General features: G+C 46.7%; 1 protein-coding gene across 1 annotated transcript; it reads right to left on the bottom strand.

Annotated features, from left to right (window-relative positions):
• Window positions 1–11,921: 11,921 nt before the first annotated feature.
• Window positions 11,922–15,447, bottom strand: TMEM17 (transmembrane protein 17). Its single transcript, XM_062489471.1, has 4 exons — window positions 15,017–15,447; window positions 12,947–13,050; window positions 12,613–12,726; window positions 11,922–12,212 (listed from the first exon to the last, which is right to left on the bottom strand). Exons 1-4 carry the CDS (start codon window positions 15,162–15,164, stop codon window positions 11,922–11,924), a joined length of 657 nt encoding a protein of 218 aa, XP_062345455.1. The 5' UTR covers window positions 15,165–15,447.
• Between the last annotated feature and the right edge of the window lie 761 nt (window positions 15,448–16,208).

Here is a 16,208-nt window from a genome sequence, read left to right as displayed (position 1 = left end):
CATCGTTCAGCTCGGGGAGCAAAATGTTTGTTCCGCGCTGCTGTACGTCTGATTTACCCTGCTTGAGATCTGCACAGGAAAATTTAGAGCTTTTTCTTTTCTATTTTTTTTTAAGAAAAAAGGGAAATAGGATGTTTTGGTGCTTAACGTGAAATTAAAGATTATTCTGCATCCTGCTTAGTGCTGCCTGCTTTCTCCTGCTCCCAAGGCAGAGCCCTATGGGAAGCCCTGAGCCCCGAGGATCCTTCCAGCCTGGCTGAGAAACATCTCCAGAACTTGACTTAAAATTTTGCTGAGAGCTCTGCTCAGGTGATGGCAGCTGGTCCCCTGCTCACTGAATGATTGGGGGGGGACAGCATTTTTGGTGCTTGCTTGGATGCTGGCTGCAAAAAGCCCTATTGCCACCCCATGGTCCCGGCCAGATGTGAAGCACAGCTGCCTTCCCAGCTTGGCGTGCAGCTGGAGCCTGGTAACTTCTCTGTTTGTCTTTTTTGAAGGGGTTTCAATGGGAATTGCCCCTTTCCTCGGGAAGAAGCGTGCATGGTGCGGTGCAGGTGCCCCGCTGGAGGGAGCTGTCTGCCACCGAAATCCTGGGAAGGTGCTGGCTGCAGCTGCCCGGGAGATGCTCCCAGAGGGAGAGGGGCACGGCCGGGGCTGGCGGTCCCTGGCTAGAACAGGCCCGGGCTGTGCCGCTCCGGGATGATCTCCCGCTGCTTGTGGAGCAGCTTTGGGCAGGAACTGCTGTGGAGCAGACTGCACATGCATATTCCCAGCTCAGGGTTTGCTCTGCAGGGTCAGTTTAGAAGAGGATGGAAACGGTGCTGCTGTGTTTTTGCTGCAGGTGAGGATACTGGTGAAGAAGTCAAAAGAGGGGGGACCCTGAGGTCTTTCCCTGGGATAACTCTTTTCTATACTCCTCCCCCGCGCAAAAAACCAAAACCAACCACAAACCAAAAAGCAAAACAAACAAAAAAACCACCCAAAAACCCCCACCCCCCCAAACACCAAAACAACAACTCCAACACACACACAAAAAGAAAGGTGCAGTTCCTTCATGTCAGCTGTTGAACTGATGAAGAAGCAACACTTGCACTGTGGAGGGGGATTCGCCAAAGGAGTGGAATGAAGATTCAGCGCAGGTTGGGGCGCTATAAATGCCAGTGTTGTGAGAACCAGGTTTGCACTGAGGTGATAAAGAAAGGAGCATCCTCCGTGCTTATCTGGCAGCTGCCGTGCCCCTCTGGCAAGGCCTGGCTGTGCTGCTCTCCCATAACAGGCTCATCCAAATTAGCTGATGCTGATGGGGCCCTCCTGCCTCCAGAGAGGGGTGAGACAGAGCTGACGCCTCCCTGCATACGCTCCCCCAGTAGCAGCTCACTTCAGCGCTGTTTAGTGCCATCCAGTTTTGGGTACTGAAACAGAGAACAATGGATCTCCCAAAGACATCCTGAGCACTGCTTCCTTTGACATAGGTGGAGGAATCACCTCTTACCAACCATTTTCTATGTGTGGTTTTCAAAGTACTTTGTAAATAGCTGAGAATTAAATGCAAACATCTCCCTAGGTGGCAGATAAGTGGGTGTAATTATTCCATTGTAAAGAGAAGGAAACCATTAATGTGTTTGCACAGAGTGTGCTTGTTTCCTTGCTGAGATCAAAGAAAGGCAGGAGGCTAAAATAATACTGTCATTATCTTGGCCTTGGATTTGGTCAGTCACCCTGTCCCCTTTTCCCTTCTTGGACCCATAAAGGGGGCTTGGGGGCTCTTCAGGTTGCTAATTCTTCTCTCTCCCAGTTGGGTAAGGTTTGGATCCCAAAGTCAAGCAACTGATATACAGATGGATGCTTCTGCTTTCTTTCCAGCTTTTCCAGGAGCAAGGTGGGCCTCATGCTGTGCTCCTCTGTTGGAAGCCAGCTCCTGTAATACAGCTGTAGTCTGCTGTGTAACCCAAGCATGAGGATCATCCTCTCATCCTCCCTCCTTTCCCTGGAGCTTTTCATCCAGACAGAATGTCCCGCTGATGCTCATGCACAGAGGACAGAGGAAGGCCTGGAGCAATGTGCCTGGGCAGGGCTTTCTGCAGCCAAACCCAGGGCAGCAGCAGGTCCATCTGGGTTTTGGGTGCGTGCAGGAGGTGGAGATGGCATGCTGCCCCCTCCTCATCAGGTGTGAAGTGACAGCACCTGCCCCTCATGGCTGTGCCTGGGAGAGATGTCAGGTTTTTATTGGAAGTACCTAAGGTATGTATGTGACATTGCATGTGGAACAGCAGGGCAAAGCCAGAGACCAAGCCCATTGTGAGCAGTAGTTAGCAGGGGTTTTCCATGTAATAAAAATTCACCATTTCAGTCCCAAATAATGTTGCTTTTTATTTTCCACCATGTCTAAAGAAACTGTTTTGCCTTGTGAACTCCAGGCTGACTTTAAGAACAGCCCATCCCTTCTTTCCTGCTCTCCCAGTTGAATTGAGAGGGGCTGATGTCCCAGAATCCCATGATGGGTCAGGCTGGAAGGGACCACCCCCATGGGTCATCTGGTCCAGCCTCCCTGCTCAGGCAGGGTCATGGCACAGGATGTGTCCGGATGCTTCTTGAACATCCCCATCGAGGGAGACTCCACAACCACTCTGGGCAATCTGTCCCAGTGCTCGGGCACTGCACAGGGAAAAAGTTCTTCCCCATGTTCGGGTGGAACTTCCCGAGCCTCAGTTCCTGCCCTCTTGTGTCCCCTGGTGCCACTGCCCGGCCCTGCCGAGCAGAGCCTGGTCCGTGCTCTGCCCCCTCCCTGCAGACACTGACAGACATGGATGAGGTTCCCTCTCAGTGTCTCTTCTCCAGGACGAGCGGGCCCAGCTCCCTCAGCCTTTCCTCACAACTGAGGTGCTCCAGCCCCTTCCTCATCTTTGTCACCCTCTGCTGGACCCACTCCAGGAGCTCCTTGTCTCTCTTGCCCCGAGGATCCCAGAACTGGACTCAGCACTCCAGGCTGGCCTCACCAGGGCTGAGCAGAGGGGCAGGATCCCCTCCCTGACCTGCTGGCAATGCAGTTCCTAATGCAGCCCAGGATCCCACTGGCCTTCTTGTCCCCCAGGGCACTGCTGGCCCATGGACAGCTCGTTGTCCACCAGCACCCCCAGGTCCTTCTCTGCAGAGCTGCTGCCCAGCAGGTCACCCCCAGCCTGTGCTGCTGACTGGGGCTGTTCCTCCCCAGGAGCAGGACCCTGCATTTGCCCTTGTTGAATTCCAGGAGGTTCTTCCCTGCCCACCTCTCAGCCTGTCAAGGTCCCTCTGAAGGGCTCACAGCACTCTGGGGTATCGGCCACTGCTCCCAGCTTCGTGTCACCAGTGAACTTGCTGAGCAGGCACTCAGTCCCAAACTTCCTTCCCTCTGCTGCAGGTCAGGGTATTGGCATCTGCTCTTCTCTCTCATCAGCTGTGGAATAAATTAATGGACAATTAAACAAGACAAATCTGCTGGATCTGTAAATCTGAATTTGGTCAGTCCAGAGATTGACTGGAAGCTCTGCTGCTTCTGACATCCAAAATGAATTTGTCTTCTCGCTGTGCAGCGCTCTGCTTGCTCACAGCCCGTGGCCATATGAAATGACACATTGATGATTTATGGGCCACCACAAATGATTCTTTCTTTTCAGTAGGAACTGTTCTCTCATGCATTATTGCTGTGTGACTGAGGTGTGTGCAGAGATTTCAGAGGGTCCAGGATTTACTTGGAGAATGAGACATACCCTAGGAACTACAGGTGAAGAACAGTATTTGTACAGCAGCTGACTTTTTTTTTTTTTAAGACATTCACTAAGCCTGGTTGAAGACATTCTCCCCAAATCCTTCAAGTTCATCTGACTCTTTTTTTTTTTTTCCTGGACTTTGAAGCAGGCAGGGCAAGCTTCATCTGGCCTCAGAGCACTGTCCAAAGCACTTGGACATGAACCATTTAGCTAGGGCAGAAGATATGGAGGCAGTTCCTTGTGGGAGACCCCCTCATTTTATTTGCACCTACTTCATCAGTAAAGCCAAGAAAAACAGGAGACATCTCATTCAACCTGTGGTGGCCATGGCTGGTACCTTAACCTGAGTAGTGAAAGCAACAAATATTGTGTGGGAAGAATTGCTGCCAAGGGAGATGCTGGACATGAGTTTGGTTTTCTTTCCTACAGGAAAAGAGCTGGGAAAGGGATGTAGGTGCTCACAGCCCACTGGGACACCCCTCGTGTGTCTTTGCTGCCTGTGACAGTCTGCCAGCTGGTAGAGGCTGGGGTATTGCTGAGGTCATTGCCAAGCTGAGGGAGACCTCCAGAGGCTCAGATGTCCTTGTGTGAAGCAGTGGATTTAGGAGTACACCCCACTTGAGTGCTGACACAGGCTGCTGGAGCAGAGATGTGGGGGTGTGGCTTCATGCTGTGGTTTGAATGGCATTAAGCTGTAACATAACCACAAACTAGGGCCAATCACCCCTGGAGAAAGTGGGTTTTGCCACATCAGCTCAAGTGCAGAAAATTTTAGCAGTATTTTGTTGACGGAGTGATACTCCCTCAAGTGACTGTGATTAAGTGGAGATACACCTGTGACAACTTCAAATTAATGAGGCAGAGCAGAGAAATGATGCCTAGAAATGGCATTTTTCTTCTAGTCTGGTCTAAAAGCCTTTCCTCCATCCAGCTGCAGCTCCCTGCCTACCCTGTGGATATCACCTGAGAGTTTGATTTCTCTGCTGGAGCTGCTGCTATGCACACACTGATCACCTGCAGATGCCTGTGCATGCAAACAGGGGCTATGCAGAGATGGAGGCTTTTGGGGGGTGAGAAGCACTCTCTAAATAGTCATATTTCCTGGAAGGAGGCAGCACAGACTGTGAATTGGGTCTGTTCCCAGAGCATCTTAATTCACTAGTGATTAGCTGTTAATTATTATGCAATAAATTACTTAATAAATGAGTATTCTTCACAGCACCTATTGTGCCACATGGCATCAACTAAACTGTGTGAAATATACATAATTACTGTTGCAGAAACCTAATTATAGCTCTCCCCCACCCTCAAATTCTCGTGTGTCCGTCCTCCACGGCATGGGCTCTTGGACCAGGGTGATGTGCAGGCAGTGTGCCACCATGAACCACCAGACACTTTTTCCCCACTTCCAAGCCTGCTTTCAATTTTCCAATGAATGTCAGGATTCAATGTACGGGAGGCGGAAAAATCTGTCCCTCAATTGTGCATTGACTGTGTCTCAGTCTCAGTGTCAGGCTTAAAAGCACCCTGAAGGTAATGTTAAGCTCTCATAGTTAGTCTTAAAAGAGAATATATATATAAAAAAAATTCCTACTCCAGACACTGATTTCATCCCAGTTTTGTTTGTAAGTGTTTGTGCTTTATAAGGCTTTAACAGTTAAAACCCCAAGGAAGGGTGCATTCTTCTGCTGGAGTACTTCAGTCCAAAATGTTTTTGCAGTGACCTAATTTTCTTTGTGGCCCTTAAGAGGGAGAGAGGTGGAGTTTCCTAATTGAGATCATCAAAATATTTGTGTTGGTATGTGCATCTTAGATCTGCCCTTGAAATCATTTAACTTACCCACGCCTTAATTTGTTTTGGGCATTTGAACTTTAATTTTTCCCCCTAGTTCTTGTTGGTGTGACTTATGCCAGTTGGCTGTGGGGGTCTGTAATTGTGAATTTGGGTGCTTTCAGCTGCTTTTTGGGAAATGTAGTGGTCTGCCTTTGCTCAGAGGTGGAAGGAGAAATAGGGATGGAGAAAAATATCTGCACGTGACTGAATAAATGCAACAGTTTGAACTTAATCGGCCAAAATGGCTCTCTTAAGGGTGGGTTGCACATGTGAAAATATATTGCAGTAAAGATGTGCTTGATTATGCCAACAAATGTGGGATAGCAGGAAACTATCAAGGATTATTAGCACTAGATATTACAATGGGGATTTCTCACATTGCTAGCAAGGGGAAAAACTTCCCTGCCCCTCTGCTGGCTGAAAAGACCATAGAAGATATTTCCATTTTTTTCCCCCTAAGAGGATCCAGGCAACAGCACCCATGTGCATGTTGCTGTCAGCAAAGCTGGTGCCTCCATTTTTCTTAGTTTGCAGCTACCACTGCTGCAGCAGCGGACAAACCAAACTGTGAGCACTCCTTGAACACAGCCCCAAAAAGCACCATTTTTGTGTCTAACCCATCAAAACCACGCAGAAGGGAGAGCAGGGACAAGCTGCGTGTCAGAAAGCCTACGGAGTGTTAATGATGTACAGTAAATGGGTGGTAAATAACAGGGCTGTCATGGCAAGGCTGCTGGAGCACTGAGCCAGCAGCGTGTGCCTGTTCTGCATACAAACAGCACCGGGATTTCTGCAGGGCGTGCCTGGAACAGTGCCTGATTCCCAACAAGTATGGGATGATCTGTGTTCTGGATGTCCTTCACGCAGGATGGTGATCTGATGCCACAGAATGGGCAGCACCATGTTATGTATGGAGCAAGCAGGACTGGCTGAAGACTTTCAGCTTTGGGGGAGACGGGTCCCTCAGCCTTCAGGTCCAGGACAAGGCTTGTTCATGGCTGATTTCAGCAGTACTAAAACCAAAGCAGGAAAATGGCTTAAAACGCTGCACAGCTTCTCTGAACACCCTGACCCCCTGCTAAGTTGAAGAGTAAGGAATTATTACTTTATTTTTGATTTATCGTTGAGCGGGGCAATGTCCAGAGGTCTTGCCTGATAGAGGTGGGGGGGGGGTCAGTCCCTTTTCCAAGGTAACAAGCGTTTGGCTAAGAGGAAACAGCCCCCAGTTATGCTAGAGGAGATTCAGATTGGATATCAGGGTAAATCTCTTCACTGAGAGGGCAGTCAGGCAGTGGAACACGCTGCCCAGGACAGTGGTGGTGTCACTGTCCCTGGGAGCGTTCAGAAACTGCGCGGATGCGGTGCCAAGGAGCACGGGTTAGTGGTGGGCCTGGCAGCGCTGGGTTATCAGCTGGACTCCACGACCTCAGAGGTCTTCTCCTGTCTTTTCCAGTGATTCCATCACTCTCCAATTGTAAGGTGTACTGAGAAATGCAAACGCAGGCAAACGTGTCCCACCCCGCTCACACCTGTCGGGTCGCTTTGTTGCAGATGATGTTTAGAGGAAAATTGCTCTTCCAGTGAATCTTAAATAAACCCTCAGAGAATTTTCCTTGGTTGGGTTTTTATTCTTACTTTCCAATCTCCATTATCACTGCAATATTTCATGCTTCCTAAAAAAAAATAAAGGGAAAAAGAAAAGAAGTCATATTCAAGAACAAAGCAACCCATAGCTTTTCTTCATTTCAGTCTTTTGTGTCCAAAGGGCTGCCCTTAACTCAATAACTGCTCTTTTATTGTGTCACATTTCACTGTCTCTGACTGCAGCCAGCCTGGCTAATCCTTTTGCTGCTGCCTTATCAGCATTTCCCTAAAAAATGACATTGAACTTTTATTATCACCTTGACACCCACTCCTGAGTGTCTGGAGGGGGTTGAGAATTTAAAATTATTTTTTAATGCAGTTTTACTTAGGAAAAAGGAGCAGTTGCAAAACACTTCCACACCCCATGTTTTTATACATGCTTTGGCTAACCATGATAAATTCTTGCTAACCATGATAAATTATTCGGAAATAGAAAAAAAAAAAAAAGAAGAAACAATAAAAGAGTGAGATTTAGGTTTCTCCAGGATTTTCAAAATGAAGGTGTTCAAAGACTTGCTGTTCACCTACTCCCAGCTGCATTATAAAAGGAAGATTTGTTTCATTTCTGGTTGTGGTAAGAATTTGCTTCAAATTGAGGCGTTTTAAAAGCAAACAACAAAAATCAAATACAGAGTGCTTTAGCTACACATTTTTTGACTTTTACATTAATATCCTGCGGATCTTACTCTTGAAAGTCTTACTCTTGTCAAAAAAAAGTTATATTTCCTGTGCAGGAGGCCACAGGGTCAAAAGATGTCCATGCTAAAGTCCTTTCTGTAACTGAAACAGGAGCTCAAACACATTGACTGGTAGGAATCCCTCTGGATTGACACCGGCAGTGGCTGCATGGGCTGAGGGGCTCTGTTCAAAGCTCCATCAGTACAAGTGATTATGAACAGGTTATCTCTGATATTCTTCCCATCTTGATGAATTTAGCTGATTGTTTTCAATACATTGAGAATGTGGCAACTAAACAGTGCTCAGGCATTTTTTTCCTGATTATTTTACTTGGGAACAGCATGGGGGCCTACCAGTGTGAATATAGAAGGGTCTTTTCTATCCCTTAAAGAACAACAGTGCCTTATTCCACAGACTGCAGGAACTCCTGCCCTACTACTGGATGTTCAAGGCAGCTCTCAAGGAAGTCATCAGTACTTCCCAAATTCATCAGGGAAGTCAGAGATCTTGGTACAACTGTTCTTGCAACTACCTGCCAAATTTGTTCCTTTCTGTCTACAGCTTCTCTCTTGTGCTCAAGTGTCTTTGCCAGTAAATGCTTCCCAGGGACTATATTACTTACAAACCTGGGACCATCTGGAGAAGAAAAAGTGCTGTTTTTCCATAAGAAACTGCAAAAGTTGCATGTATTTAATGGATGTGGAACTGTGTGCTGTAGGCTGCTGCTTAGCTGGGGGAATAACATTTCTGCTGAATCCCCAAAGATTTCAAACTAGTAAATTTTTACATTTATTTTCTTTTAATAAATTGTCTCTTTCATGTACCCAGGGGCAACTTTAGTGGCACCAATCATCAACATACACATTTTCTCTCAGTGTTACACTTCTTGAAGTTATTTATTCCATTATAGTTTAAATTCTTCTTGCTGTTATCAGCTGACCCTTACATACAGCTTTACCTGCCTCCTATAGCAAACCTCTATTATCCTTCCTTTATTTGAAGCACTGAACAAAGTTCTTTGTAATTCTTGCTATCTGACCTTTGTCCTGGAGAAACAAAATTTGTTTTTCAAAATAAATTATCTCTGCAGCCTTTCCTGGCTACTGGCCATCTTATCATTATGTAATGATGCCAATTCTATCTGCTTCATCAACTATTTAAAGATTCAAACTAAGTCCAGTCCATTTTATAAGAGACAAAGGCAAGAGAGAAATGTATGATCTCATTCCTCTGGGTGCAATTCTTTCAGCAATTGTAAAGAGTGAGCTGTTGATATGGAAAGGTTAATGCTATACCCTCTTTTTTATCAATTGTTTTCTATCAAATCTTTGTCTTATCTTGTGTCTGCTTTATCAGATCTGCTTAAGTAAGGTACACATTTGAAGCCTCTTCTAAATTTAATTTCTCCTTCTTGAAAGTCCTGCAACTATTAAAAAAAGGAGAAATCCTTTTACAAAGTCTATTTTAGACAAGGGACACAGGCCAAGTTCAGGCATTAACCATTTGCCAACTATGCCCTTGATCACAAAACACTCTTCTCATCTTCAAATTGATCAGTAACCTAAAATAGAGCATTTTAAGATAATGTGCTCATTCCTAATTTCTTTTATTCAGTTAAAGGAAATGCATTGGTACAATTTTCCCTTAAAATCGGCTGTTAGCCTTTCCTGACAATAAACTCCATGAAATAAAATAACTGATTTCTGTTCCTAGGCTTTAGCCACTCAAAGACTTTGACTGTGAAGGGAGAGCTGCTGGTAGCAATCCAGAGCATCAAAAAATACTTTTTGAGGTGTTCTTGGCACAAATTGCAGTGCAGCAGAAAGCCACTCTTGCACAGCTTGTGTTCAGAACTGTCTGGATGCTGCTCAGTGAACTCTCATGTGTTTCCCGTGGTTTTGGGTTCCTTCCTTCCATTTTGGTTTCCATCTATTCTCGAGAGGTGAGGAAAACCACCACCCCCCCCCCCCACTGCACCAATACTCGCTCTGCTGAATCTTAAATTCTTATGTTCTACTTCTGTATTATTTTTTTTTATTATTTTTTCTGCTTGCTTGATGTCTCACCAGTTCCTGTGAAATTTGGAAACTGAAGGGAAGTTTGTCAAGTTGAAACTGATAATTATGAAATTAAAAATAGACTAGCAGATCATTAGGAAGCCTGAGCAGTGTAGGTAGAGATCTTGTATTTATCAAATATGTTGCTGAATATTTACTTCACATGCTGGTTTCTACCTTTAGCATTTCTAGACAACTCTACTTCTAACAGTGTTTTCCCTAATTCTATTTCCCTCTCCTCCTCCCCATCCCCAAACAGCTGTGTGTCCTTATGTCTCTGGCTTCAGACTGTTGTCTTGCATGGCAATTTGATCTTCCAAATGCATCATTTCTTTATCCCTAAAAGCAAGGATTTGGAGTTACACCTCATGGCCTTAGCCTGGAATCCAGTTCCTTGTTGCCAGCATTGGTGTATGGTTGACTTTTTCAGCTTCATGTTGGTATTTCATGTACTTAGTGTTAAAAACCTTCCTTTCAGCCCTGTTTTTAGCATTCTCCAGTAGTAACTGTGGCTGACATTAAAAATATGTCCAATGTTCCCCTTGCATCTGTTAAGAATGTTTTGATAAAGATTTTCTGATGCTGGAAAAGTATTTTTCAAATTATGTAACTTCAGCTTAAACTTCACCGTCTACCTCTCAGGTTCTGATTACAGAGCTCTAAATCTTTTATATTAACTGTTAAAAGACAGAGAGACTCTTAGAGAAGTCCTCTCTTTCTGTGCAAAAGGCAATCCAAGTTGGTAGTTTGCTTAAAAACAAAGGGATATGTGCTCTGATAACATATGCTTTATAATAATGAAATGAAGAAGAAAACCTAAGTGTAACTCATTGTCCCATTTATTCATGTCTTTAAAGGAAAATTAGCCATTTTGGCAAAAACTTAATCTAGTATTTTTTTTTCACTTGGGGTTCTGTAAGCTTCAAATATTCAACAGCTTTAAGCATAATGTGCCTTTTTCATGTTAGCCTCATCTTCCTTCCAATCTTTTGAGTAGTTTGCATGCTTGTGCCAGCCTTCAAAACTGGTAACTCTCGCCCTGCTCAAAGGACACAAAGGATTTGGATGAAAAATTTAATGTTTGATCTCCATCACTCCTTGATAGAAAAAATTAACTTTCAGCCATTACCAAAACTGCAGAAGATAGCCTAGAATTTAATACACATAACAGGAATGAGAACCTTGGTATTTGCCTTGGCTTGGGAAAAACAGGTTCTGCCTTTCAGTGACATAAACCTATTTTTTTGATGGCTGTAATTTTGTTACTGTTCTGTCTGGGAAAATCACACCACTCTGACTTGATAAAACTGTAACTAAGCCAAAGGAGATGAGCATCAAGAGTTTTGTGGAACGATTACCTTTGAAACTACAGGACTAGCATAGCAGTAAGGAATTTCTAAGTGCTGGAATTACCTGGAGGACCCTCTCTGAAAGTGTAGTCTTTGTTCACTAACTCTGTGAGCCTCAAGATCCCTTGGGGCTTTTGCTTTTGGTTTGGTTTTGGGTTGTTTTTTTTTCTCAACTGAGGTATCAGGCATTAAATATGTGCAACGTATCCAGAAGACAGTCAAAACTGGCACCAACACAAGAAAGTGTAGAAAAGATTTATTGTAAACAAATGAATTTTGTGCAAATAGTGAGGAAAAAGGCTTCTGTTTTTTTTTAAACGCCACAACTTTCTAACACATAAAACTCCTCCAAGTCCATTCAGTAGCAGTCCACAAATAGTCCAGTCAAGTCAGTTACGCAACTGGCTTTGATTTTCCTTGCAGGAAGGAGCTCCATCCTCTGAGGTTTAATGCCGGCTCTCGAGCAAGAGCAATTATTTTTTTGCTTTCTCTGAGGCAAAAAGGCAAAGAACGCCCCAGCAAAATGGAAAAGAGAAATGTGGCAACATTGGGCCGGGTTCTGTTACCTCCTGAAGCCCTCGGGGCGTGACCTGCGGGCCGGCAGCGGGGTCCCCTACCAGCCTCGGGAGCTGCTCCCTGTGGCCAGGCTGCAAACGCCAGGCACGGGGCTCTGCTCCTCCAGGCGGTGGAATTCTGCCAGGCGGAAGCGAGTGGCCAGAGTGTTCACCATCCTTCTCAGGGTGAAAAAGGCTGCGACCACTTGGAAGGAGAGGAAGGCGGCAAAGATGATGTGCACCGCTCGCTCCAGAGAGTGGATTTTCAGACCTTCATTAAATAGCAAGAAGAGAATTATAGGCAACTGCGGGAGGAGAGTCAGGAGCCAAAACCCAGCCAGCTCAGGCACCTATAATAGGGAGACATCACCTATTAAAAACCCGACAGCTGGGATGAAAAAAATCCAAAATCTTGTGAAGAAAACACATTTCTAATTTTTCAAAAGCCAGCACATAATGCGGAAAGGCAAAGCGAGGTGGCTTCATATTTTCATACACTGTGGTTTTAAGCATATTTTCTGTCAAAACAATTTTAGAGAGTGAGAGAGCTCTCTTCTGAGGGAAAACTGCTTGGAATTCACAAAATTAAGTGGAAGCCAATACTAAGGGAATAGAAGATGCAGAGTGCAACTGAAGAGAAATATCCACCTCCTCAATTTAAATCTCTTGAGTAAAATGCCTGCCAGTTAATGTTCAACTCCCAAAAGAAGAAATTCTTGCAGAAATTACTATGCACATCTGGTAACTTACTTTCTCCAGGAGATTGCCAACATATCCCAGGTAGAGTCGAATGAGCTCTGTCAGGGAGACCAGGATCATGACGGTGACCAGGATGAACTTGTAATAATCTGTTAAGACTGGATACTGGAGGGGAAGAAGCAAGTAAAAGTTTCTGCTGTGCTGCATGGGATTAAATGAAAATACTGTCAGCTGACAGTAGTGGCATACAAACACTCCTGAAGCTCCAGTTTCCATGAATTCCCAAATCAGTGTAAAAACCTCTAACTCCAGTGAGCTCTATCCCAAACTAGGCCCCGCTTGATGTAATACACATTTACAAAACAGCACTTTCCTTCCTTCTCACCTTCAAGTAGAGGATGGCAACTGTGATGAGCCACCAAAACGGGAAGAAATAAACATTGAAGTAGAGGGACATCTGCAGTGGCAAACTGGAAAGGATTTCACAATCTGTAGAGAGAAGCATTTTATCACTCCTGCTGTAAATATGACAGAAGGATACTGCTCCATCCTAGCTTCATGCAGGGCAGTAATCTGACTCTTCACAGTCAAACTAAATGTTAAGAAAAATATTTTGGTATATCCCGAGGAAATCTTCATACCCTCTCTGGAGTTACCTAATTTCCTGGAATCTAAGGCACCTTTTGGTTCCTGGGACAGTGTTTTTATAATTTAGTCATATATTCAAGTTGAATATCCAATTGTTGATTACCTGGGGGCTTTTAACTTACTACACCATCACTCAGGCTTAGTTAGCTCAAGAGAGCTGCTAGAGAGTAGGCTTGCATGGCCCACTCTTCATTTTCAACCTTTCATTTAAATAGACACTAGGATGAAAGCCAGTAATTCATTCGATTCTTGTAACAGTTTCAAATGCGTGTTAAACTAAAGCTCATCCTTTCAAGTCCGTAGAGAACAAAATGCAATCACACAATGCAACGTAGAGAAAAGCAAGTCTCAAATTCCAACATGCGGGCAGTAAATTCTGTACTTACGATTTTATAATAGACCTACAAGGTCAGACTTAAGGAAAAATTTTACTTAAAAACAGAGAATCCAAGAGTTCCAATTTCAATTGTGATCACAATGTTTAGGTACGTTAATGGTTTCCTTGACATGGCATTGCTATTTACAAATTCTATGCAAGTTCTAAAACTGCGTTTGGATGAATCCTTAAGCAACAGAAGCCAATTCTAATTCATTTTTCTATGCCTGAATTAAATTAATGCTTATTTGCAGGGATTGCTAAAATTAAGCTAGACAGTATTGCTACGGCCAGTTGCTACAGCAACTCACCAAGGTATGTATGTGCAAAACTTAATTTCTGAAACCCCAATGTCCAGTAATTTGCAACTGGTTTCAGTGGACTGGATATTAACATAGGAGTATTCTCCGAACAGGAAGCTGAAGAAAAAAAAAAGACTAAAGACAGAAGCTATTTGTGAAATGTTTGGTAAATGAAATGAAGAACTAAAAAAAGACTAAAGACAGAAGCTATTTGTGAAATGTTTGGTAAATGAAATGAAGAACTAGTAAGCGTTAGCAGTGCTACTGCACAGAGAAGTGGGAACACCTGTCTTGAAATGAGAACGTCTTTTTGATTGATTTGATCGGCTTAAACGGATTTATCGGCTGGAATCAACGCAGCCTTCCTGCGCGGGTGTACTGCGTGCATTTCCACGGCCACTCTGGCTCCAGAGGTTAGAAAAGGGCCCGCCAAGTTCCACCGGCGATACGATGGGCACAGCCACCGCTCACCACCACAGGCAGGCTCAATAAAGAGAAAGCCGGGGATGAAAGCAGCTCCTGCGTGCGGTGTCTCCGGAGGGGCCTCTCCTGGGCCCGGCAGGGCAGGAGAGCCCCGGTCCCGGCTGGGCAGGAGAGCCCCGGTCCCGGCAGGGCAGGAGAGCCCCGGTCCCGGCTGGGCAGGAGAGCCCCGGGCCCCGCAGGGCAGGAGAGCCCCGGGCCCGGCTGGGCAGGAGAGCCCCGGTCCCGGCTGGGCAGGAGAGCCCCGGGCCCGGCTGGGCAGGAGAGCCCCGGGCCCGGCTGGGCAGGAGAGCCCCGGTCCCGGCTGGGCAGGAGAGCCCCGGGCCCCGCAGGGCAGGAGAGCCCCGGGCCCGGCTGAGCAGGAGAGCCCCGGGCCCCGCTGGGCAGGAGAGCCCCGGGCCCCGCTGGGCAGGAGAGCCCCGGGCCCGGCTGGGCAGGAGAGCCCCGGGCCCGGCTGGGCAGGAGAGCCCCGGGCCCCGCTGGGCAGGAGAGCCCCGGGCCCCGCAGGGCAGGAGAGCCCCGGGCCCGGCTGGGCAGGAGAGCCCCGGGCCCGGCTGAGCAGGAGAGCCCCGGGCCCCGCTGGGCAGGAGAGCCCCGGGCCCGGCCCCGCCGCCTGCCCGGCCCGTAGAGGGCCCGGCCCCCGCGGTACCTGCGCGGTAGCCCGGGAAGCCCGGAGGGCCGCGGGGGACGTCGCCGAACGCGGCGCGGTGGCTGTCGCTGAACACGGAGCTGCTGAAGGAGACGAGCCGCCGCCGCAGGGGCTCGGGCAGCGTCGGGGGCCCCTCAGGCCCCGCCATGGCGCACAGGCCGCGCAGGCTCGGTGCGGGCCGCGGGGGAAAGGAACCGGGCCGGGGCCGGGACCGGGGCGATCCCGGGGTGGGGAGAGCGGAGCCTCCGTCCCCGGGACGGAGCCCAGGCCCACCCGGGCGCGGCTGTGCCGGAATTGAGCCCGCTCTCAGCCGCGGCAGTGTCCGGGTGCCGCTGGCGTGGCTTTGCTTCTTTCCGGATCAGTCAGAAGGATTTTTTTTTTTTTTTCCCCCCCTCTTCTTCTGCTCTGCGAGGGCAGGGTGTGGTTTTCTGAGAAGCTAAGCGGGGTGCTGGCCCGAGGAAAATCTGCTCTGCTTCCCATCTAAAATGATGGTCCTCGATGACGGCCAGAGAGAGAGGGGGGTTGGGGGGGGGGGGGGGGGGGAAGTGGAAGAATGGTGAACATTCTGTGCTGCCACTTGTGATAATGGATAAAGGATTCGTGTCAATCATAAAAGTATTGGGGTTTGTATGAACCAGAATGCTAAGGTCTGAAATAAAGCACAGATATCAGATAGAGAAAAATATATATGGTTAAATCATTCTGTTTAAATCCCCCCGTTATGAAAATTGTGGGATTTTTAGTAAATTGTATTTAATACCAGTTTGTAAAACAGGGGTTTCCCACGGCCTGAAAGATATTGCAAAATCAGATTTCCTGCCTTTGTATAATCAATAGCAACCTGAAAGATTTTGCAATACCAGATTTCCTGCCTTGGTGTAATCAATTGCTACCGATTTGTTAAGACCAGACCCCCCCACGTCTACTGTTCCTTATCTTCCAAGACCAGATGGCTACTTGACAAACTGTCTGTATCAAATAAAGCAATCTACATTTTGCTAAATATCGAGACTTTGTTTCTCATTTAGGACACAAAGTGGATATGAGTGACCCGTTTTAGGAGAGATGCAGGTGTAGCTGAGCCAGGAAATGCCCTTTCCTCAAGGAATTCTGTGTGTGCTTCTCTGAAGTCAAAAGCTGTGCTGAGACCAGCACAGCCATTCTAGCTAAGTCAGCTTTGTCCCTTACATGA

Source organism: Cinclus cinclus, chromosome 3 (genome assembly GCF_963662255.1).
Source record: "Cinclus cinclus chromosome 3, bCinCin1.1, whole genome shotgun sequence".
Lineage (NCBI taxonomy): Eukaryota > Metazoa > Chordata > Aves > Passeriformes > Cinclidae > Cinclus > Cinclus cinclus.
This window is presented reverse-complemented; position numbering and strand designations above follow the sequence as displayed.